This window comes from Lytechinus variegatus, chromosome 7, assembly GCF_018143015.1.
Source record: "Lytechinus variegatus isolate NC3 chromosome 7, Lvar_3.0, whole genome shotgun sequence".
NCBI classification, from domain to species: domain Eukaryota; kingdom Metazoa; phylum Echinodermata; class Echinoidea; order Temnopleuroida; family Toxopneustidae; genus Lytechinus; species Lytechinus variegatus.
Genome location: NC_054746.1, coordinates 7,203,173 through 7,229,667, shown reverse-complemented (window position 1 = coordinate 7,229,667; position 26,495 = coordinate 7,203,173). Strand labels below are relative to the sequence as shown.

The window sequence follows — 26,495 nt, the reverse complement described above, 5'->3', positions numbered from 1 at the left end:
TGTGCTGCATAGTTTAGCAGGAATCTTGCTAGAACGGCACTATGCATCTTTTCATTGCAGCTTTCCTGCAGTCCCCATCTATAGTGAAGCTACCATAATTGCATGTACTCTACTGTGCTTGATACTTGGTATCATATTACATCCGACAAGTCCTTTGATGAAAAGCTTCCCTGCGAGAAAGACAAAACTGACTTTTATCAAGGTCAAATCAAGACTCTATTCCAGACACAGTTGCATATGCAGAAGCCCATGTAAACAAACAAAGTAGCATCCTTCAAGACAAAACATACAAGTAGTAGTAGTAGTAGTAGTAGTAGTAGTAGTAGTAGTAGTAGTAAGAGTAGTAGCCAAGATGTGTTTCCTTGATCAATCTCAATGAACAAATCATTGGTCTAGGGTAGTAGCCGCTGGCCTACCAAACCGTTCCACCTTTCCTTCATTCATGACTAAGATACGATCACTGTCCCTCAATGTGTTCACACGGTGAGCTATAGTCAGTACAGTGTTCTCACTAAACTCCTCCCTGATGGCCTGCTGTAGTAAATCATCCGTTTCCATGTCAATGCTGGCAGTTGCTTCATCGATGCACAGCACCTTTAGATCAACAAGAAATTAATATACAAACGTGTATAATTATTTAGATATGTTTTTGACAACCAGGTAGGTGTTTCATAAAGCTGTTCATAAGTTAAGAGCGACTTTAAGAACGACTGGTGATCCTTTCTTGTGGAAAATGATATACAAGATTAATGTTCGTTGGTTATTATTTAGCGCCTAAGAAAGGTTCCCACCAGTCATTCTTAACTTACAAACAGTTTGATGAAACGGCCCCTGGGGGTGTTTAACAAAGAAATAGAGTCCCACTTATCGCATCATCGCATAGGTCAAATCATGCTATAAAGCAGACGCATGATACAGCATAATGAGATTGCATGTAACAGAGAGCTACTCACTAAAGTCAATTTCATCTGAAAAAAAAGACAAGATAAAAAAGAAAATACTATATTCTTATAGTTTATTCTCTAATTTACAGTAAAATCTACTTAAGAATGTAGCAGACCAGAGGCCCATTTGAGAAATCCTCATAAATGTTCACAAGTCAGGTCAATCACATTTCAAGGTTACATCCAAGAGAAATGTGATTAATTCAATAATGAATGTTCCTCTAGTTTGTCAATGAAATAATTATAGTTGCTTATATAGCAGCTAATACCGCTTGATCAGAAGTCTCTTAGCGCTCTACAATAAATGCAGCATAATTACCCTGGCTTTGGCTGAGCTCCTGATATCCATTCAAGTGTTTCAAGGAATAAATCCCTGCCATACCCATTTACCTCACCTGGGTTGAGTGCAGAACAATGAGGATCAATTTCTTGCTTAAGGAAATTACACCATGGCTGGGATTTGAACCCACAATCCTCTATTAATCCACTGGGCCACAATGCTCAAATCAGTTTTTCTAATGCCCCTCCCCTTTTTCTGAAAAAACCTGCGTGTGTACATTATATGTATGCGAAACCTACTTTGGTTTTAACAGCCAAGGCCTGATATCTTACACTTCTACTTATTCAGTGCCCTCTAAAAGCAACATTACCCCCAAATCAAATAATCTACCTACCTTTGCCTTAGTAAGCATAGCTCTAGCCAGACAGACCAGCTGCTTTTGACCCGTCGAGAACTTTTTCCCTCCTTCACCAGCCGTCGCTTCTAGGCCTCCCATCCGGACGATGACGTCCTGGATGTGGCACTTCTCCAGGACACTCCACAGCTCTGCATCACTGCAATTCCCTACGGGGTCTAGGTTCTCTCTCACTGTACCACTGAAGATGAAGGGATCCTGGGGTATGATGGCTAGTTTTGACCTACAAAGTACCATACACGCAATATTGACACAGTTCAGAAATATTTAGATGTCATTTTTTTTTTTATATTGACAGTTTAAAACCATTTTGAAATTGTTATTGAAATGTTTCAAATTCTAATTTAAAGTAGACTTCGGAGATAAGACTTGAGCAACAAACATTGAAGAATACTTTGCTTATTTGAATCAATTGGAACCAAAGTAATATTGACTTAAAAGAGGTATAGAGTGGTGCTCAAAATCAATGAACATATTTAAAGTGTTCAAGTTCTGCCATGTTTCAGATATTTAATTACAAAGACAGGTGATGAAATATTACATTCTATAAAGTTTAATTCTTAGGGCTTGCCAAACATTGTGGTGTTGTTGTTGTCTACATTCTAAACTCAGCATGAAGGAGTGCATTTTGTGATGGGGTTCTCCAGCTTTTGAGCACAGCTGTATACTGGTATGTATCACAAAATTGTTGCAAGATCTTGTCAAAAATTGATTCTTCTCCAGCAAATATTTCGATTTATAAAAGGAGGACATAAATCACCTGTATTTCTTTATTTACATTTGTATCACTAGCCTAAATATATAATTAAAAATAATTCAAGATTCGGTATGTAAAATCATAACCAAACAATACTGAACTAGATAACGATACACCCGAGGAAATATACAAACAATGCACAGAAGTTCAATAGAGCATGACTGGAAATGCAGAGCACACAAGCCTTTAGCCGAGTGCCCGGTGTGCACCAGTTGAAGAAACCAAGATTTCCTGGCATTCACTTTTACACACAATAGAGCAAGTGCATTATTTGTTTTATAAAATAGCAACAAAAAAAATGCATATCTTTATAAAGATTTCCAGTTTGTAGCTCTCCTAGTTTTGTCACAATGGTGATGGTGTGCTGGAGCGTGCAATTTCAATATTCGAAGCTCACCTGTTTGCACTGCAGTAGAATCGGCTAAAAAAAAATGATGAATGTGATGCATTCTGACCAATCAAGATGCTTGAAATAATACATCTTTTTAATAATAATCAGTTAATATGACAACTCATTCACATTAAAGGTTAAACTTTATAAGTGAAAAGAACTTAGAGACTCACCTGACATCTTCCAGAGAAATATCAGCCAATTTCACTCCGTCAATGGAAACCGTCCCTTGCTGTACCTGGACCATCCTAAATAAGACCAGGAACAGGGTAGACTTTCCAGACCCGGTCCTACCGATGATACCAATCTTTTCTCCCGGTTTGGTCTCAAAGCTGACTCCATCTAAAGCCTTCGGGTGATCCTCACGGTAGGAGAAATGGACATTGTCAAACTTGACTACACCACTGTGAGGCCACACAGGAGGTACCTATAAAATACACAGATATGAGGACAAAATTTTGTCAATCCAGTGGTTATATTCTGCCTGGATATGACCTTTTGACTTCGATTTATTTTAAAAGAGCTTACCACTTAAATCTGTAATTGACATCATTTTTTAGATTCAAAATTTGTTGGGTTTTTTTTGGAAAATATTTGTTAACTTATAAATAGGCAATTACAACAGCAAACAATGATTTCATGAGAAAGCCTTTCAAATGAAGCTCAATTATCACTAGACCATAACAGATCTATAGCTGGTCCATTCGCTTAATCCTAACCGTGTGAAATCCATGTGGCAAATTCCCCCAAGTCTGTGCAGCCCCCCTTGTCTGCACACACACATACCTGCGCGATTCTAGTAAAAGAGGATACGCAACGAACACAGACTTCATACATGCAATACGTACATTGTAGACAGATATTCAATTTAAAAATCCGACTCAAAATGGTGAAAAAATGAAAAATTTTGGGCATTCCATTTGACGGCCTCAAAATGCAGCCTTTCTCACCAAAATCCCTGAATTGTGTGCAAAGTGAATTGGTGCTCAGACATGGGGTACTTTTTTTTCAATCTGAAAATGAGTGCCCGAGGTTTTTTCAAAGAAAATCCTATATTTGTTTCAATGAGATATTTGGTACACTTATTCATAATAATGTAAGAAACATTATTATCTGAAAGATTTTGTGAAATAAAAAAAAAATTAATGTTAAATCTTCACTCATATTGTCAGGTGCGCAGACTTGGACACCACCATCATACATAAATAACTTTGGGAGCCAATAAACTGAATCCTCTGGAGCTCATATTGATACTTTTAACACAACTAGAATTTATCTCTGAATTGTAAAAGGGGCATATATTTCAAACATGAAGTGATGGATTAAAGATAAATACCAGTTGTGGTAACAACCTCAAAATGAGTTCGAACAAAATCTAATGAAATTACCACCCAATTGCTTGTATGTATGAATAAAATAAGTGCAAAATAGCTCTCGAAGAAAATGCGTAATTGCTTAGAAATGAGCAAAATAAGCATGGAATTCCAACAAATGTCAGGTATTTTTCCAAGCAATATTAATACACTGTCCAACATCTGCTTTTCCATGTTAGTGATCATCAGAATCATCTGTAATGCGCTAACATTTCATGATTTCACAAAGAGAAGTTTACATCAACGTACCAGATCTAGATGTATGATAGTATTTTGACAATCAACCCTGATTTAAAAGACTTTCTCATGAAATAATTGTTTGCTGCAACTATTGCCTTTTCCCTTTAAACTGAAATATGTAAATGCAACAAACTTAGGTAGTCTTAGGCATACCTGAATCAATCCGCCTTGTATTTCCTCTGGTATAGCCACTGTATAATGATGGGTACGCTCCGCACTAATCATGTTCTTCTCCGTCTCTGTCAATGTGTTGATGGCACTGATAAGCAGGTTGGTAATCGACAAAGCATATGATATCGCTAGCCCAACAAGACCTACAATGTAAATACAAATAAGTTTCAGATAGAGATTGTCTCGGGAAACCCTTCAACATCAATTTTCATTCCATTTATTTTCTGTGAACGGGCTTGTCAATTACGATTAACATTTCTTTCAACAAATTGATTGTTAAAGAGAAAAAGAGCATTCAAGAACAGCATTCATTTGAGTGACAGATAAATATACTTATCCACTGAACAGTTCAACTGAAAATGTTACCTGCACTTCGGCATGCATCAGTGAAGAAATTATTGATAGAATTCGCAAGAGTTTCAAAATCATTGCATGACATAATAAGCCCTTCTATGACATCTTAAATGTATATATATATATATATATATATATATACAAAAAAAAGACTATGGTCCATTACATACAAGTGACCCTTCCTAGGTCTCTAAGGTTCACAGAATTCTCTTCAAATTATGTGAAATTGGACAAAGAGCTCCTGCTTTGCATAATCTACTACACTACACAACACTACAAATCGGACGCATCCGAGAATGAATCAACAATGGTACGCCAGGCTTCGCAATCTGATTGTGATTGATTGATTGATTGTGGGAGAGCGGAAATACTCTCATTTATTTCTTTCAATATTATATACAAGTAAAAACATACAAATATCATACATTATTTTGAACATAAATATACAAATATAATCATGAAACATTGAGATTAAAAAAAAAATAATGAAAGAAAAAGGTATCCCAAAAAGCCTCAAAGGCTTGAAAAAAGGGAAACCAAGAATAAAACATAAGAATGATTATAGAAAATAGCTAACAAATAGAACACCGGAATGTGTCGCCCCAACAGTATAGCTTGATTGCGATGATCGGCGGGCACGTCGTCAGTACTTTCTTTCAAACCAAAACACTGACGACATGCCAGCCGGTCGCTAAGTGAACCATGAAAAAAAAACACAAACAAGAAAATAGGGCTGCATTTGATAAATGCAAGCAACCAGCCTGAGATGGATAAAGAACAAAATACTGTTGCGACGCCACACTCCGGCCCTCTAAAATGCCGAGTGGAAAATTGTTTAACGTTATTTAGGTTGGAGAGGAAGAATTTTTTCAATCGTTTTTTAAAAAGTGAATTGAATTGTGTGCGTTGAATGAGATTTGGTGAATCATGTAACAAATTATCTGTATCCTTACATATCGTCGCACGCACCACGAACCGTCCTCTCTGCGCACTTTGATGCGAAAGTTAGTTTTGCAGAATACACATTTAAAGAAAAGCTTTTTTAAAACCAGCAATAAGTGCACCTACAAGGAGAGCAAATTATTTACCTGCGTCTTTGTTGGATATCTTTATATTTTCTTGAAGTGAATTATTTCCGCTACAGTGGACATCATAACAGAGCAGACGGTTCGTGGTGAAATCGCGAGGCGCGATAGCACACTGTATCTATTCCACGAACCGTCCTCTCTGTTACGATGCCCATTGTGGCGTAAATAATTCACTTCAAGAAAATATAAAGATACGGGATTAAACTTTGGAACCTGAACTATCGAACAAAGACGCAGGTAAATAATTTGCTCTCCTTGTAGGTGCACTTATTGCTGGTTTTAAAAAAGCTTTGCTTTAAATGCATTTTCTGCAAAACTAACTTCCGCATTTAAGTGCGCAGAGAAATTGGTTCGTGGTGCGTGCGACGATATGTAATCTACATTATATGTAATCAACAAAATTTAGAGGTCTCTGTCCTCTTGTTTATGAGGGAGGCACAACAAAACTCAAGACATCAGCTATGTCATGTAATCAAACAATACTTATCTACTAACCTGGATCTACAGTCTGAAAATGATGCTCCAATACTGCTATGACAGCTACTGCTGTAACCATGGCAACACCAATCATCTGTAATCTGAAGGCTAACCAATAGGTGACTGTGTTACTGCTGAACCAGGCTCGCTGATTCAGCTCCAGTTTACGACGGTTTTCAAGGCGAAACCTGTAGAGAAAAAAATCAGCATATAATAATACTTGGATTCATATAGCGCTTTTATGCCTAAAGATGCAAAGCACAGCAATTATAACCCCAACTTCAGCTCGGGCTCCCACTAATACCATAGCCCCATTTAAAAAAAAGAGTTACGACTAATCCAATCAACCTCAAGATTATGGGAAGCCATCAATGTCATAATTTTTACTTCAGAAAATTTGCACAATGACCTTTGTACACAGAGAGAAATATACTGAATTTTCAAGAAAACTATTGATAATATAAAAATAAACCACTACAATTTTCTGGGATCTCACTGCTAATTCTGCTGATTTAACAGTTATTATTCACTGTGCTTGGGACTTCATTCAATTAATATTTTCTCGATTTTTACGACCCATGCTATCACGTATGTCGTCAGAAAAACCGGTCAAAACCCATGCCTCAAATGATAATGGACTGAATGGGGGCATGTATTGTGAAACCAGAGCTACCAACATGAACCACGTTTCGGTAATTTCAAAGCTGAAAATCCGTATTTTGGTGAGGAAATCAGTATTTTCAGAGAAATACCATAGGACAACACATAAAACTGAAACTTTAGAAATCGGTATTTTGCATGAAACAGTCAGTATTCTTCTCATTTTTTAGTACCAAATACTGAAAATCAGTAATACGTGGCACCGCTGTGAAACAATCAAATTGCGCTCAACGGACATCATGATCTAAGGGTGTGTTTATGCTTCAATTGCGAGGACAGAATCAGTGTTTTCAAACGTCGATTCAAAACGCCGATCGTAAACGTGGTTCTGGGAGTGCTGTTTATGCTTAACTTTTCAGAGGCGAAATCACGATCTCCAGCTGGCTTCGCAGGAAAGCGAGGTCAAATTGGGCGCGCCTTTTTTTCGAAAGTTTTTTTTCCGAGTGTTATTACGTGGATATAACATGGAGCAATGCGACTGTATTTGCCCGCGGATTTTCATCTCACCGGAAGCATGTACCAAATGACGTCATTTAAACACGTTTACGATTGTGGTTCTGTTTATACTTCCCCAGAAAGCCTGATTCTGGTCAAACGACGTTTACAAACGCACCTTTTTGTGAGTTTACGATCGGCGTTTTGAAACAGCGTTTAAATGAAAGTAAGCATGGACGCAACCGTGTTTTGGACTAATCACGTTTGGAAACGCTGATTCTGGCCTGAAAAGTGGAAGCATAAACACGGCCTAAGCCTGTTGTAGATACCTTCTTGTTGCTCTCATTCCCTTGATGACGGCCAACCCTGCTAGGGTCTCTGAGAAGTGACTGTAGATTGCTGAATTAGATATGCTGTAGATACGACGCAATTCCCTCGATGTCTTACGATAATAGTTCTGAATGTAGAGACACGAGAAGATTGAAAGAAGTTTAGTAATATGAAATATTGTGTATCATCATCATCAGCATCATCATCACCACCACCATCATCATTATCATCATCATCAATCATCATCATAATCATCATCGTCATCATCACCATCATCATCACCATTATCAGTGTCTTCATCAATATCATTGTCATCATCATCACCTTCACCATTCAACATCACTATTGGTCCTTGAAACTACATTTGAATATTCATATTAGAATGAATCACTACCAATAACAAGGCAAACGCCAAGCATTGTCTCGCCTGCATATTGCAGTCATGAAGAGACTGCATGTCAAAACTATAGGTCATGTCATTAGTGGAACAAACAGATAAGGTCATGCCATAGTGGAACAAACAGATGCAAAAAGCATCCGAACATACAGTAACAGTCAGATATCTTTAATACCTGTTTTGAAGCTATAGAAAGTTATTGTGTGTAGAACACAGCACAGTGCCAGTCATGGAAAGTTCATTGACCTTTGACCTTAATCAAATTCAACTCACATTCGAACTTGACATGCACCTTCAAGAGATGGACCTCTTGTATGAATTTGGCAATCCTACCTCGAAGATATAAAAAGTTATTATGTGTACAACACAGCACAGTGCCAGTCATGGAAAGTTCATTGACCTTTGACCTTAATCAAATTCGGCTCACATTTGAACTTGACCTGCACCTTCAAGAGATGGACCTCTTGTATGAATTTGGCAATCCCACCTCGAAGCTATAGAAAGTTATTGGGTGTACAACACAGCACAGTGCCAGTCATGGAAAGTTCATTGACCTTTGACCTTATTCAAATTCGACTCATATTCGAACTTGACCTGTGCCTTCAGGAGATGGACCTCTGGTATGAATTTGGTGATCCCACCTCGAAGCTATAGAAAGTTATTGGGTGTACAACACAATTGTTGACGACGACGCCGACGCCGGAAATATTGATACCTATGTCTCACTCTGCCATGCAGGCGAGACAAAAATGAAACACTTTTTGCAACCTCACAAAATTCTTTTCGCCATAAAAAAGTTCAGCTTAGCAAGAATTTGTGAAAAAAAATTGTATGTTTTAACAACAATCAGATGAACCTTACCAGCAATTAATTTTTTTTAAAATTAATTTCATAAACGTTCCCATGCAGGCCAAATCATCATCATTATTTATACATAAAAGAAATTGCATTAGGATGGAATTCGATGCAGCAAACAAACCTGAATGAAGTAGTACATGATTCCTATGGGTATAAGACAAAGGGTAAACCAAGGCAGACCGTAGCACGTGATTACAACAGTTCCTAAGAAGCTGAATACTTGGGCCAGTAGGATGTTGAGGATGAAGGGCAAGCCAAAGTCGATGGTGAACACGTCCGAGGAGAAACGATTGATGATTCGCCCAACAGGGGTTACATCAAAGAATGAAATCGGAGCCTGAAGGGAAAAAGGAAAAAAAAATGATGATTGCAGAAGGGGTTTACAGCACACCGTAGGCTTCTACAGCGTGTCAGCATTTCAAGGAATAAATTCCAGTCATGTACCCATTTACCTCACCAGGGTTGAATGCAGCACAATGGCTGGGATTTGAACCCACAACCATTTGTTTCAAAGTCTAAAGACTAATATGCACTGGGCCAGAATGCTCTATGAATATTTTCAAACATGCAATCCTAGTTGTTGCAGCATCATGAATAGCTTATTTTTGGAAAATAAAAAATTACCTTTAAAGGCAAATTGAAACCTGTAAAAACACGATAAACCCTGTCAAACTTACTCTCACAACACTCTTGAGTAGTCTATCTTGTATCATCGTAGCTGTGTGTATACCCCCCATAGGTAAATAGGAATGCCCTTAGTAATGTGAACACAGGATTGACTATCAAAGAACTTACCCTCAAAATACTCTTGAGTAGCCTATCGTGTATCATTGTAGCTGCGTGTATACCCCCATAGGCAAACAGGAATGCTCTTAGTAATGTGAAGACTGAGTTAGCACCTATCAACCCCCCATAGATCCCCAGATAGAACTCCAAGGATGATGAGTTGTCCACATCTGACGGATGGTGACCATCAGGTCTGTAATATGAAGAGATAATAATAATAATGATCATCATAATGAAAACAATATTAACAACAATATTAACAATGATGATGATGGTGATGATGACGAAGGTGATGATGATGATGAAGACAATGATGATGATAATAATAATCAGACTAATAATAATAATAAGATAGGATCTGCAAAGGATCTCTTATTGGGTGATGCAAGGAACTTCTGTTCAATATTAAATAAAGTCCCCAAATGAAGCATAAAGGGATGCTCTGGGCTGAGAATATTGATATCCAAATAAATAAAGTAAAATTCATAGAGCAAAATGCTGAAAATTTCATCTCATTTGAATATCACGAAGTTGTGCAAAAGACTGTTTTGTGAAAATTAGTGAAACTTCAAAATGTCTTTCTTATTTTACATTCGATTTTGATGAAATTTTCAGCATTACACTTGTTTCATTTTTATTTTGATTCGAATGTTTCAGTGTTGGGACATTAACTACACTCACTTGTAGTGATCCATTTCCAAACCAAGTGACAGGTATATAGGTTGAAGTAAAGACGATCGATGGCGAGTACTAGGTGGATGGGTGGTGGTGTGGTTACTGGGTGAAGATTGTTTTGTGTGACTGACCCAATAAGATAACCACCAATCACTGACATTCTTTGAACCTGGAAGAAATTTCAAAGAAACATGGATAGCTTGAGGTAAAGAGAATTGATGGACAATATCTGGTAGATAGGTGGTAATCACTGACATTCTTTGAACCTAGGAGAAATAGCAAAGAAAGAATGACTAACATCTGATCACAAGGCAAGTCTTTTCCTGCATATTACTCTTAAATGTATACAATTGAGTCTAAATTGGTCTGAGGGTTCACTTAGAAAGATACACAAAAATAAAAAAAGGAAGTAACTGTCAGCTTTTCGTAAGAGAAAACAAGTTCTTTAAATCGCCCATATCTGAATAAAGTATGCTTGAAATCTTGACAGTCAGTAAAATGCACTGTCAATAATTTTTTTTTTTTTTTTGCTATCAAGTCAATCCTACAAAAGGAAATGGTAACATGGGTGTCTATGATACATTCATTACTGCACAAACAGGTGGCTGTTTCATAAAGCTGTTCATAAATTAAGAACGACTGTTTAACCTTTCTTATGCACTAAATAATCACCAATGAATTAATGGTCAATATCATTTACCCCGAGAAAGGATCACCAGTCATTTTTTAAGTTGTTCTTAACTTACGATCAGCTTTAAGAAACACCCCCGGATGTTTTGCTTTGTTATATATCAAAATAAGCAAAAAGAATCACGGATATGATTTTTTAACACAGTGCAGGAATGACAATATAAAAAAGAAAAGAATATTATGAAAGCTTTACAAAATAATCAACAGTAATAGTACCTTGCATGAGAACGAATGACAGCAGTACGCAGACAGCGAGGATGCAACCAACAGCATTCCAATAAGACTTGTAGACTCCAAATTTGACTGTGCCTTCTTCTTTCTCCTCCTCTTCTACCAATTTCTTGCTCTCGACACCCTGACCTTTGACCTCGGTATCAATCGCTGCGTCGTCATCGTCATCTCTCTCAGGTTTGTTGTAATTGATATGGGTTGCAAATTGAGATTGCTTGAAGACCACACTGGGAGGACCTATAAGATTCAATTATTAGGATAAAAGGTCTTGTTACATGAAGCATAGAGATTAATCATTTGGATGATTTCAAGATTGATCGAACAATAATTATCGAGATCAATCGTAAAAATCAGCTCCACGATCAATCATCAAGCTTTATATCATAGGGTCCAGGGCTCTGTAAAATTATGTATTGTAATCTATCGCTAAAAGACAATAACCTATCAGAATTGTTGTTCCATGTGAACTTTGTTCGAATCACTGACCAGGAACCAATCAGAACTGTTGTATCTTATTTGAAATCCATTGGGCCCCAGAACAACTCCCAAAACTGGAAACAACGTAACAAAACATTTTTTTATGAGCGGATAGGACAATCAACCAACAACTTCAAAGTGAAGGTTTCACTCAATGAATTCAAATGTTTCTGTGGTTAGTCAACCACTGTATTTCCAACATGATTAAAACAGGAAAGTAAGGTTGGCATCATTTAAAAAAAAAAAGAAGATAAAATAGACTATGGTATTGATGATCATTCTGCTAAAGGACTGTTTCTCTCATCAACATCACTCCTGCTCACGAGAGGAAAAACTACAAGTCTACCTTCTTGTTCAAAGATTTTAACACGCTTTGAAACACGGGCATAAATATTATTTGAAAATGGCTCTGGCTAATTCAGAAGTTCAGGTGAAGAGGGGGGGGGAGCAACTTGCCCCATAAGCCGCAGCTTCTCTTTTTTTTTTACTGCTTCTCACCTATATCCATTATCTTGAAATCATCCAATACTACCACCACATCAGCTTCCACCAAGTAACGGGTGTGGTGGGTACATAGGATGCGCGTCTTGTTCTGGAGCAATCCCATGATGCATTTGGAGAAGATGTGTTGTCCAACGTCAGCATCTACGGCAGCCAAAGGATCATCAAGGAGATAGATCTCACTATCCTGAAGGGGAAAGGGAGGGGGGTGGTCGATATCATCACAAGAAGACAAAGTAAATCTGAAAGATATGACTTGCTGCATGCCCACATGAACAGTCATTTATTTTGCCTAAAGCCCGGTGCCGCTACCCAAACCAATGTAACCCGATTTTCAAAGAAATTGTTATGACATTTGATATGAATGTTCTAACCTATAAAATGACAACAATCTTAGTTCCGAAGAGTGGTATGAATACTGAAATCGAAATCCGAGTCTATTTGGAGCCTTCCTGTAGGAATAAAAGCAAATTCAAATCAAAATGATGACGTCATCATTGGCTGCGTTTTGGAGCCGATTTAAACTTTACTCTGCCTACAAGGCTTCGATAAAGCAGAATTCTGATTTTCTAACATTATGCTGAACTTCAAGAGAAATACTTTCACTTCTACAAAGCTAAAACAAATCAATTGTGATATACGATACCTGATAGACTGCTCTAGCAAGAGCAACCCTTGCTTTCTGGCCGCCACTGAGAGTTATTCCATTCTCACCAACCTCAGTCTCATCCCCAGCAGGAAGAATCTTCAAGGAATGATAGAAAAGGACTTTTGAATATTGGTTTGTGTAATTGTGTTTACATCTATGCAAAAGGGGTTCCAGGTCCGACCGAAACCACTTCAGGGTCCCGAAACACAAAGGTTAGCGATTTATTGTACGCTTGACTTTCATGGAGTGTGCATTGTGGTCAATGCACTCAATTAGAAAGATATTCTGCAATGCTTTGTGTTACAGGCGCCTGGTCATGGTCTCACGTTGCTTTACTGTTAAGCAACCTCTGGTGAATTTTTTTTAGATGTAACAGGGGTTGTAGCATATCTAAGAATTTTTGGCAGACTCAATCAAGTATACTTGGTATTCATATACCTACTTCCACGATATCAAAGTATATCCATACCTCAATTGTGGTATTCTTGCCTGGGGAAGTGCAAGTAGCAAGAACATCCATAGATTATATATATTTTTTATAATACGCGCAATAAGAACAGGGCTTATTTCTTGTGCTCCCTACCATTCTCACACCAATCCTCTATTCATTGAATAAAATTTATTGAAATTTTACACTATTCAACCTCTTGCCAGGTTATATCAAAGTGTTTTCTTAAGTTTAATAATGTCTTTTACACGTACATAACAAGAAATGCAAAGGATTTTCATCTGCCTAAGCCAAGACTCTAATCTTTTACAAACTCAATTTCATTTCAAGAACCTCAAATTTGGAATTCTGTTCCTGGATGTATGTAAAAGTGGGTGTAAGTTCACATTACAATGTATACAAACCTTGAGGTCTTCAATGAGAGCACATGCTTCAACCACGCTGTTATATCTCTCGGCATTATACCGCTTTCCGAAGAGGATGTTCTCCTTGACCGTAGCATGCTGTAACCATGGTTCTTGAGTGGCCAGTCCGAAGCCTTGACCAAGACCGGCAATGCTGATGCTGCCCTTCTCCTTGCCCATGTCGGCCAAGATGGCCGAGAACAAAGAACTCTTTCCTGATCCTACTTTACCAATGACTCCAACCAACTGACCCTGAGGGTACAAAAAAGTAATGATAATTGGAAAATGTAAAGATAAAAGAAAATGAAATGATTGTGTAATTTTTAAAGGCAGAAAGGGATTGTAATGACCCCTATTGATTTCAGTCAGTTATTGAGAAGATGAACATCTCCTTCATACTAAATACTTTGATTTTCAGTCTTAACAAGGAAATAAATAAAAGGAATATTACCAACACAACCCAACCCAACCAACCCACCCATCCACCCCAACCCAACCCAACCCACACCACCCCACTCCAACCCAATCCAACCCAACCAACCAATCAATAAATATTCAAGCACAACTTAATGCAATTAAGGGAAAGCAGAACAGGAAAAGAAAAAACACAACCAAAATATGAAATGCATCTGGTTAAATGACTTCAGTCAGGTTTACAATAATATTCTTTAAAATTAAAGAAAATGTTAATGGACTAATGATAGCAATCTGGATTTTGACAAATTCTTGGATGCAAATTGCCTGATACCTCAACTTAAACCATAGCAAGTGATTTACCTGGAAGACATTTAGATTCATGTCTTGAAGCTTCAATGGCTCAAACTGCCCGTCATCAGCACTGTTTCCATCTTCATCTCCAACAAGGAGACTTGAGCGTTCATCTTCCTTGCTTGCACCCTTCCTCTTATCCTTTCTTCCATCTTCCACTTCATTTCCTTCCTCTTCCTTTTCTTCTTTCTTCTTATGATGCTCCCAATAGAATGTGCCTTGTGCAATGCTCAGCTGTTGTCCATTGGAGAGGCAGTTTTCTGAATATGAGCAAATGTACATGTATTCTTATGAATGGGCACCTAGATGGATTAATTCCTTGAGTGCAAGCCTCTTTAGCAGCTTGAGCTGGTGTAATATATAGAGTGCCGTTGAGCAATCCGTCGGCGGTCATCCAAACCGTCGTATCAGTTCGATTTTGGTCAAAAAATCGATTTTGAGATTTTTTCAGAAAATTAAGGTACAAGTCCTATTCTATTCAAAACTAAATTTCTAAGCAGCAATTTATTCTATTTCTGAGATATGAGAGGATTTTCACGGCGATGCCATTGGAAACGTGTACTGTAACAGAGCGATACGACGTTTTGACTGACCACGATTTCAATGCGCGCAGTCAGCCAAACTGTTGTATCAGCCACATGCACTGCATTGACTTTGCACGTGAAAAGCGATACGATGTTTTGACTGACTGCGCACTGAAATCTCAATCAGGGTCGTTGTATTCCCTATGGCGTTTTTGTACGGGGGAAATCTAAACCGCTCAAACAGAAATTACAAGCATAAAGCTCTATTGCGATATTTTCTCTGATCCTTGCTTTTGTATAAAAATAATAATACCATTGTCAAGCAATTGTCTTGGTCTTTCCAACCTTATATTTTTCTAGCAATAAATATGTTGTAAGGCTGGGGAACTAGGTGTGAAAAGTATAGTAAAACTTTGAAGTCGATTTTCTCTGAAATGGGTTTGCACCGTCGTATGTGTGATATGACGGTTCGGAAGACCGCCGACCAATTGGTGCCTCATACATGCTATATATATCATCATCATAACCATCATCATCATTATCTTCATCATCATCACCATCATCATTGTTATTATTATCATTATCATCATCATCATCATCTTATCATCATCACTATCATCATCATCATCCCCATCATCTTCATCATCAGCATCAGCATTATTCATCAACATCATCATTATTTTGCAAAACAATTTTACAACATTCATGAAATAAGATAAATAGCTGAGAACCCAAAGCTAACTAACCCGATTGATAATACTTGGCTAGGTCTGACTCTTCCAAATCCATGAATTCCTGTACTCTCTTGATAGAGACCCACGATTCTATGACTCCATTCAGTACCCATGGGAAAGCATTGAGAGGCCCAATCAGGATGGAAAACAGGGCTAGACTGGTGAATACCTAGCCGGAGATTGAATACAGAAATAAGAAAGGTAGTGGTATTACTTTCAGTTCAATATCTCAAAGTCGATTTAGCTTGAATGGCAACAGCAATATGCAATACAGTGGTAAAACCTGGTGCTAGTCTGCAGGCTTAGACCTTTGCTATCACATTGAGCATATGATAATGCAGGCTGAAGTGGCAAGACTAGATTCACTTATGTAGTGTGGCTGCTTAAGGCCCTATCTCACCAACGGAGACGTCGCCGCGACAGTCTCCAACTTATCAGTCGCTGCAGTCGCGGAGACGTCTCGGAGACAAAAATGGCTTGCGCTCTCACCAAGGAGACGTCTCGATGGAACGTTTGAAAGATCATACACCTGACTTGGAGCAGGAGGAGGGATGTCAGCACGCGTTCAGTCACGTGGTTTCTGAAGTGGGTCAAACAGTGTGAAGAAGTGTCGCGGAGACGTCTCCGCAATGTATTATAATTTTTTTTGGTCTCCAGCAGGTCTTCGCGATGTCTCTGAGACGTCTCTGAGACATCGCGGAGACATCACGGCGACGTCTCAGCAGTCGCGGATATCATTAGTCTCCGAGACGTCGCAGCAACTGATGGAGACTTCTCGGAGACGTCGCGGAGACTAGAAACAGTCTCCAAAAATATTAAACATGTTTAATCTTCTTGCGACTCCTCGGAGACTCTGTAATTGCCATGAGACGTCGCGGAGACGTCTCTGCAACTAGCAAAATTTGTAGTCACGAACTAGTCGCGAACTAGTTTCAAGCCCAGTGAGATACCCCCTTTATTGATACAGAGATCTTGGAGTTTAGTATTCACTCTACACGGTTTAAAGAATCAAATTTTAGTCTGTGCTCACAGACTAGGTATTGGCTATGGTGCAATTGATGCACATCCCCAAGATATTTTGAGATTCATTCACCGAATACACATATTGATATACATGCACCTAAATCTAAGACATTTCCATCTGTGCCCCTCTACTTTCAAATTTGCACTTTGCAACCCCTCATTCAGTCAGACGGCAGGTCCCAAGAAAGTGGCTTCTTTCAACCAAGTGATATTCATGACTTGAGATGTTTTGCATATTTAATGAGCTTGATGTGGACCAAAACACCTCTTTTCATTTGGTCATTGCTGCTCTAATTGTGCATCGAATTTCATGAATTTGGTATCATTGTAAAGAAAAAGAATCATTCTTTTAGGTCATATGTTTTTGTAATATAGGTTAAAAAATATAGGTTAAAATTTTGATCTAAAATATGCTACAAAATATTTATTTTCACCTGACAAAAGCTGCTATTTTCACACTTTATTTTTGTTTGAGCCCAAATGATTTTTATATCATGATAAAGCTGAATATGTATGCTTGAAAATAATATAGGTTTCAAAATAAGAATTGGTTTGATCGGGTCAAGATCACACTTTTCATTTGCCAAGTATATAAAGCAGCTTGAAAACAAGAATACTGCACTCTGATTGGTCAAACAGACCACACACTGGCAAATTCCAACGGTTCCTGTGCCTGGGTCCATGGGAAAGTCACAATTCCCATGTGGTAATCTCCTCAAATACCCTGCGCGTGTTGTTCTGTGAACCTTATCCAGCCAATCAGAACTCTGGATTTCATGCAAGTACACAATTTCAAAAATCTTGTCTTGTACCTTGGTGGGAAAAGTGTGATCTTGACCCGATTAAAAGGTGCCGCATATCAAGAGGGGCATTGTGAGAAAGTAAAGAAGTTCAGCTTTATGGTGATATAGATATCATCGAGGCTCAAAATAAAAAGTTTTGCACAATTTGCAAAAGAAAACAGAAGAAGAAAATTCAGTTTTGAGGCATATTTTCAGGCCAGAAATTTACTTATTTAACAAAATATTTTATAGGAAATAAATGACCAATATGAAAGAAGAACATTTACTCTATCTGATGGTGCAATGATATTTCATTTAACTTGAGGTTAAAACAGGTAAAATTCTTAGAAGAAAATCTCACGAATCACGAGATTTTGCAAGGAGGATTCAGCCATGAGATGATTTGGATGAATCTGGCCTTTTTGCTCAATAGCATAGGAACCTGCGGTCTGACTGCATTGTAAAATCCTGAACTTGAGTTGACACTGCAAAGTATAATCATTTTCAGGCTAGGAAAAAAATGCCAATCATTAACCACCATATAGAAATACACCAACTCTCACGGAAATACACTTTGAAAAACAATTTACAACAAAGAAATATGTAAACTAAAATCTACTACTAACTACAAGAAAATTAAACAGGGCATGTATTTTAAAAAATAAACGTTTTTTTTTAAATACTACTGTTCATACTCAGTATTCATTCTTTATTGTTCTAAATACCAAGAAATACACATTTCATTCCACTCTGTATAATTTGAGTAATGACCACATACCTTGGCAGCAGTGAGATCATTGCCAATCAAAGCATACGTTGTGAAAGTGCAGAGTGAGATAAGAACGGGTGTCGTAGCCCAGAAGTAAACACACATGGCATCCAAGTATTTGATTCCCTTGAGACTACTCAGCTCCTCTTGACGCAGACCATCAATCTGTCTCTTAAAATGACGCTCCCACGCGTAAAATTTGATCACACGTATCCCATTCAAAACTTCATTCATCATCTGAAGCAAGAAAGAGAAACAGAATCAAAATTACTTTGATCAAGCTACATATTTTCTTGCAAAAATCCAAACCATGACAATGTAGTCATAAGATGAATCAAGCTCTTATTTTCTATTCATTTCCATTTTTTTAATCCTCTCTCTTCTCCCTTTTCATTGATTGTTTTAACTTCACAGGTGCATACAGATAAATCAGTTTCAGATTTTTTAACACTGTTGATAAGACATCAAAAAATCCTATGGTGCAGTTTTCTTTATTTCAATCATAACTGCAAAAAAAAAACACTTAAAAAGCTCACAGTACCATCTTAAATCAACTTTTTTTTGGAAGGACCAGCATAAAAATTCTGCTGTAATACAAAGTCAAAGATACTCTGATCAGGGCTTCGAAACATAAAGCTAAGCAACTAATCATGGCATTATTGTTATGATCGATCATACACAATTTTATGTACATTTACAGTTGAGGCCAGAAGTTTATATACACCCAGGAAATTCAATAAAAAATTAACACTTGCCAAACATCATAAAATTTACTGCATCTTATATTTGTGCTATCATGACAAATTTGAAATTGAACTAATGAGTATGTAATGCCCCTTCACCACATTGCTTCAGGAGCTGAAAATTATTTAGATGTCATTTCCCCCAAAAAAAATCTTCATATTTTAGACAAATTAAAAATAAAAACTTGACAAAAACATTTCATATTTGTGCTAGTTACTTCTCAACACAAACTTTTCAGATTACAATTTTTTGCTCAGTGGTGACATATCATGATAGAAAATGCTATATAAATCATAGATTTGACATTTATATATTTCTATGAAACAATGTTTGAAATATAATAACAAACAATAGAATACGTTTGGCACGAATATTAATTTTTGTTCTTCAAATAAAATTCCACCTGAAATACACTTTAATCCCAATGGCATCCCAATAGTGTGAAAGAGCTCAATACGCTCTTTCATTTTATACCAAATTCGTCATGGTAGTAGTTATATTTCTGAAAATAAAGTAAATTTTCCGATGTTTGGCAAGCAAACAAATTTCACTGAATTCCATGGGTGTATGTAAACTTTTGGCTAAAACTGTATCTTACCATTGGAACTGACCTCAATATCAATATGGTCTTTGTAACTTTCTGTATTTATGTAATACTATTGTAACTGTTTATATTTGTATTTTGACTGTACTGGTGTTTGTTTGGATTCTTTACTCACTTTGTGGATATAAGTTTGAATAATCAGTGCAAAATGATGGCAAATATGGGTACATGTGCATAATTTTCCAGCACAAGATTTGAATTCACCTTAACTCTGCCATCTTTTTGTTTCATCATCTCGGTGTTAAGCTTCTGAATCTTCTCCATAAGGCACTTGGTGAAGGGCATGAGAAGGATGGCAAAGGCTAACCCAGCGAGGAAAGACACACCAACCTGCATCATTTAATAAAAAATTTCAATTTCTAAATACCGATATTTGGATAGGTTAATGGCCAGTGGTCAAAACTGACAACGGCATTCACTGCAATATCACACACACCTACCCAGCACTATTCCCCAATGACACAGAAATGACTAATTCATATCCCATGGAATCCCAATAACATCTAGGTGTCTGGGATACAAAATTCTTCACAACTAAAAGACCCTGGTGTCAATCATTTGGAACCAGGAGATTTTCCCCATTTTTATGGGCTACTTTTCAAGTCTTCTGCCTAAATCTGAATTTTGAAGGACAAGTCCACCCCAACTAAAAGTTGATTTGAAAAAAAAGAGAAAAATCCAACAAGCATAACACTGAAAATTTCATCAACACCGGTTGTAAAATAAGAAAGTTATGATATTTTAGAGTTTTGCTTAATTTCACAAAACAGTTATGTGCACATCCTGGTCGGTATGTAATTGAGACTGATGACATCATCCACTCACTATTTCTTTTGTATTTTATTATATGAAATATGAAATATTCTGATTTCCTCCTCATTGTCAAGTGAAACAAAGATTAATTCCTCCGTGAACATGTGAAATTAGCATTGTTTTAATACTACATGGTTCAGTCAAGTTGCTCCTTACTGTCAAATCTGTTAAAAATTATATATTGAACAATTTAAACAATAAATAACAAAATAAATAGAGAGTGATGGACATCATCGACCGTCTCATTTGCATGACACTGAGATGTCATATTACTGTTTTGTGAAAAATAGGCAAAACTTTAAAATGTCATAACTTTCTTATTTCACATCCGATTTTGATGAAATTTTCAGAGTTTTGCCGGTTTGATTTTTCTCTATCATCATTTTTCTGCAGTGGACTTGACCTTTAAGACTGAATAAGCTTTAACATTGCAGTGAATGGGGATTTTCAAGGGCTCTCTTTTATTCCATTGCTCTTTTGAGCATTTCAGGGGCAAAACTGCTGTGAGCCCCAGTGTATTTTTTCCCCTATAACATATTTCAATATACAGGGTACTACATAACTTTTTAGAAGCACTTGCCCAGTCGGGCAAATATATTTTCAAATAGTTGGAATATACTTGCCCAAAAAATTTATTTCAATTGCCCGAAAAAAAAAAATGATTGAAAAAAAAAAGTTTTACATCTTCAAAAGAAAGTTTTGCGGTTTTATAAACCATTGACCTTTTTCTCTCTTTTGACATGAAGTGATCTACTTTGTTACTGCATTTCTTTTTCCAAAGTGATTTTATCTTGCCTGCCATGACCAAAATTAAGGTCAATATATCATATAAAATCTAATTTTGGTCATTCTACTGTGAGAATTTTGCTTGCCAAATTCAGGCAAGTAGCTTTAGTCTTTACTTCAAAATACTTGCATGACTCTAACCTTTACTTGCCCGTGGCAATCGGGCAAGTGCTTATGTAGCACCCTGCAATATAACATTAATATTTTTGAACAATTCTGTTTAAAACAAAAAATAATGTATCTATGTAGTTCATTAATTCTTATAATGTTCCAACAGAGTTTGAAAAATCAATGAAAATTAACATTTTCTCTCTTGTAACAATAAACAATGTGATCATGTTTCTTGACATTTCTAAAACACAAGGGCCCGTATTCTGAAGTTGGGCTTAACTTAAACTCAGGTTTAAAGTTGTGGTTTAAGTACAGATAGCCAATTGTTACATAAATCACTAACAGTACTTAGAGATATCATATTTCAGTTCATTTGACTCTCAAATCATTCATAAATGTCTAGGAAGTATAAATAGAAGATTGAAGAATCAGGAAAGAACATAGTAAATATAAGAAACATAAAACTTAATAAAAATTGTGACACTTTTGGCTTCCCATAATTTTGGCACAGAGTTAGACCATGGTCTAAATTTAATAGTTTAACCTGACTTCAGAATACGGGCCAAGATAGTCTGTTGACAGGAAGGAGTAGGCTACATACCTGTCGGTACAGTAAATAGAGGGCTACTGCCACTTCAAATGGAAGACTCCAGAATGCATGAAAGCTGTTACAGAAGTTGACAATCCTCCCAGTATCCACACTCATAAAGTTCACAATCTGACCGGTCGAAAATGCTGACAAGGTTGTCGCGCTCACAGACAAAGACTTGCGATACACGGTCGTTATCAACGCTGCTCGAACCTGAATTTGGATCTTGGAAACCTGGTAGTTGAAATGGGTGCCTAACATAGCAGCAGAGAACGTTGCCAAAAAGAGACCAAGCGCATAGTAGTAACCGTACCTCATCGGTTCTGTCCTATCCTCCATGAAAGACACCAAGGCGTTTAATAACAATGGCCCAGCAAAGGTGAGGATGTTTGCCAAGAATTTCACGATGCCCAACAGAAAGAACTTCACACCAAAAGCTCGGAACAATGCTCTGCATAGGGTCACCTCCTGTTTGCATCCATTTTTAATGATAACTTCTGGAACATTGTCCTCCTCTAGCTTCCTTGATCTAACCTTGGTACTGCCATATCCCTTTCTCTCTGTTCGTTCATGTGATTCTTGCATATCATCATTGGGCTCATTGGAGGAGAAGACATCCTCTGCAAAAGCAGCCGATCCTTGGGGATACTTGGTAGAAAAGTAGGTTTCGATGTGACTGGCAGTGAGTTTCTTTGGTAAATAGAATACATCTGTGGACCTCACAAGTTGTCCTTTAGCACCCTTAGCCATGAGCGGTCGAGTCCACCAAAATGTAGCCTTGGACAGCAGACTAGCTGAATCCTCTGCAATTCCAAGGTTATTAATGTCAGATGAAATCCTCGAGGAAGGTAAAAGAGGTTCGTCCTCTCCACCAATATCTTCATTGATACTCTGGTATACAGAGGTCCCTCCAAACTCATGGTACGTGGAAGTATGTCTTGGTCCAGGCAACAAAGTTCCAAGGTACAGAACTTGGAGAACCAACGATGCAATGACTGTACCTTCCTCCCCCGAAACAAGAGAGTCATCATGATTAAGCAGTTGTTTGATGATAGTACTTAAACGGACGCTTACAGCCACAAAAGTCAATGCCCACACAGCTATTACTGGTTTGTGAGTTCTCACTAGCTGTAAACTCTGACGTCGTAGCTTCCACAGGTACAATGACAGTAGCAACCATGCTAAACATGATGTCACGTTGACAAGATAATCCACTGGAGCTGGTCTAATGTTTCCAGTAAATTCTTGAAGAAGAATGCCCAACACGGGTACCAGCGCAGACAAGATGCTGACGATGAACCGAATGTGCAAAGATCTGGACCTCTTGAGATTAGGGCTGGCTAGTTTATTATTTATTATGTAATCGATGTAGAGTGCACTAACAAGGGCCAACAAGCCATGACTAGTTAGAACAAACACCAGTTGTTCGTAGCAATGTCCGTAGACATTGTGCTGCCAAAAGGTGTAATTATTGAGTGAATGTCCACAGAAGGTATCTAGTGTAGAATCCATCACATTAACAAGTACCTGGCATAAAAAATAATATATATTTGAATATGGTAAAAAGAGTATTTCTCAGAAAGAAAGGCATCAAGTTCAATTAGTCACACACATGTAGTTAAACCTCTACTTTTTAGACAAGGGTCCTGTTTGCATAATATACAAATAATGAATGTTCTTTCCACTCATGCAATGGACAGAATACTTCATACAGTGTAAGATGAAATGATCCATTCAACGAGGCGTAGCGGAGTTGAACGGATCATCCATTTCATCTTTCACCAATAATTATTCATAATCACGTAATAAATTTTAGTATTTGTTAAATAATAATTCATATCTATAAATTGTTCTTCAAAACAGCATTTTGTAACATCGCTAATCGAAGATACGTCATAAAGAAGCAGTTCAAGGGTCAGACCTATTGTACTTGTTTTGTTGACAAACGGATCGAGGAATCTACACGAGATCGGTCTGATAAGAAACCTCTCATTTTGCCATTCACAGTGAAATAACATTTATCCCTTCATACGCATTAGATGATTAGACGTTGACGGTTCAAAAATACAATAAAAATTCAGTCCGGGGGGGAGGGAACTTACATTGACGCGTGAATACCATGCACATCAAAAAAAAACCTCGTAAAAAGGATGTCTTTTTCAAGATAGGGCCCGTTACGTACGTAACAGAGTGAGGGTGTCAAAAACACTAAAATAATGAAAAAGGGTGTCTATTTCGCAAGGAAAGCTACGTGTTTAGGGTCAGATTTGCGAGGGTACATAAAAAATTTAAGATTAAAATGTTTTATAAAGGATGTACTTTTTGCCCCAACAGTCAACACTACGTGTTTAGAGTACGATTTGCGCGAGGTGTGGGAGGTGGGGCCGTAGTATTAGTACTACTAAACCAAATTAATGATGTAGGTAAAGGTAAAACCGACGACCAACGTCCGTGACATAACTTAACAATTACTTGTTTAGGGGTTCAATTCAGGGCACTCATTCAATGAACAAGGTTTAGGGATTCATTTCAGGGAATACTTGCCAAGAGTACTATCGTTTTGTTTCTAATACTTGTTAAGGGTAGAGTTTCACACGCCAATACTTGTTAAGGGGTGCATTTTCAGAATACAGAAAATACCTGTTCAGGGTGCTTTTCGAGACCCCATGGTTGCGCATGGTATCCACTTGTCAATGGAACTGGATTCAATCACACTTATATAAATCAATTAAAATATGGATTTCCTAGGGAAATCCATGATGATCCGGGTGTGGAGGTCTCGCTTTTGCATATATGGGAGGCGGTTCAAGGCTCCATGATGAAGTAACATCATGGAGTCCTCGAGTCAAGATCAAGGCTAGCGCTAGACCAAAAGCTTCGGTCTCTGTCATGTTGGTTGTTCAGCTGAACTCCGTTGGCTTCACTCACCAAATACAGAGACCAAAGTTCTAGCACGATCTGTACAGGGGACTCATGGCCATATGTTTATGTACTTAAGATCGGATAAAACGGGGAAGTGAATTTGCGCGACAGCCGAGGTAAGTCGCTGTTTTTGTTCCTTTTAACTTGATTTTTCTCCGTTTTTTGGCAATTAATGCCAAGAGGGAATATTAATTTGCATTTTGGTCGCATTAATTTTCAAAATTTTTATTCATTATTAAAGGGGAATGAAACCTTTGGAACAAATAGGCTTGTGTAGAAACAGAAAAATCAAAGAATAAGAATAAGGAAAGTTTGAGAAAAATCAGACAAATAATGAGAAAGTTATGGGCATTTAAATATTACAATCACTAATGCTATGGAGATCCTCTCATTGGCAATGCGACAAGGATGTGTGATGTCACTGATGAACAACTTTCCATTTGGTGGACTATAAAATACCCTCAAAATGTCTCTTTTTGCTTTTTCTTATGATGATACAAACTCTTTATCCATGATGTATTCTTTAAAAATATGTAGGCCTATTACATGCCCTCATGTAGAAAGAACACGTGATCTATGGATAGATGTGATAAGAGGCAATTCAAGTGAAAATTATATACTAAAGTAACAAATGGGGAGAGTTGTTCACAAGTGACATCACACATCTTTGTTGCATTGCCAATTTGCTATCTCCAAAGCATTAGTGATCACAATATTCAAATGCTCATAACTTTCTCATTATTTGTCCGATTTTTCTCAAACTTTTGTTGATCTGTTTCTTTGATTTTTCTCTTTTCACACAAGCTATCTTTTTCCAATGGTTTCATTCTCCTTTAAAGATAAAAATTGAAAATGAAGAGCCCCGACAGGCACCCTAATGGTGGCTGCATGATAGCGACCCGTCTGTGTACAAGGAGCAATTGAAAAAAAATGTTTAAAAAATCCTCGAAACAGACGGCTGCCAGCTGTCTAGATCAAGGGCTAGTTACACCAGAGGCGCGCAGCTCCATCAACCAAGAACTCGGCCGCGCCCGCCCGACTCCGGGGGGCGCCGATGCCAGCTCCATCAGGCCTCTGTCTGAACACAAATCACAATTGCACAAGAACGTTAAAAAAGCAAATATCATGCCACTCTCTAACACTCACAACAGAAATCGAAAAACGGTACATCCCTAACATGAGATGTAATAAAATAGTGTAAATCTATGATTACCGAGTTTACTGACGTGTCCAATTTCGTAAAACTGCATGGGGACGGTCCGTATCCGCTGACGAGCACTACACTGGCGCCCCAT

General features: G+C 37.6%; 1 protein-coding gene across 1 annotated transcript; it reads right to left on the bottom strand.

The window, feature by feature from the left end:
- Nucleotides 1-355: 355 nt before the first annotated feature.
- On the bottom strand, nucleotides 356-26,495 carry LOC121418325 (ATP-binding cassette sub-family C member 10-like). The gene is made up of 19 exons (XM_041612137.1): nucleotides 26,414-26,495; nucleotides 22,291-23,805; nucleotides 20,184-20,309; nucleotides 18,641-18,868; nucleotides 16,070-16,226; nucleotides 14,809-15,059; nucleotides 14,032-14,283; nucleotides 13,177-13,275; nucleotides 12,528-12,717; nucleotides 11,538-11,789; nucleotides 10,638-10,800; nucleotides 9,966-10,149; nucleotides 9,292-9,507; nucleotides 7,915-8,042; nucleotides 6,509-6,678; nucleotides 4,554-4,714; nucleotides 2,961-3,214; nucleotides 1,619-1,862; nucleotides 356-594 (listed from the first exon to the last, which is right to left on the bottom strand). The coding sequence occupies exons 2-19, from the start codon at nucleotides 23,788-23,790 to the stop codon at nucleotides 385-387; spliced, it is 4,785 nt and encodes a 1,594-aa protein (XP_041468071.1). The 5' UTR covers nucleotides 23,791-23,805; nucleotides 26,414-26,495; the 3' UTR covers nucleotides 356-384.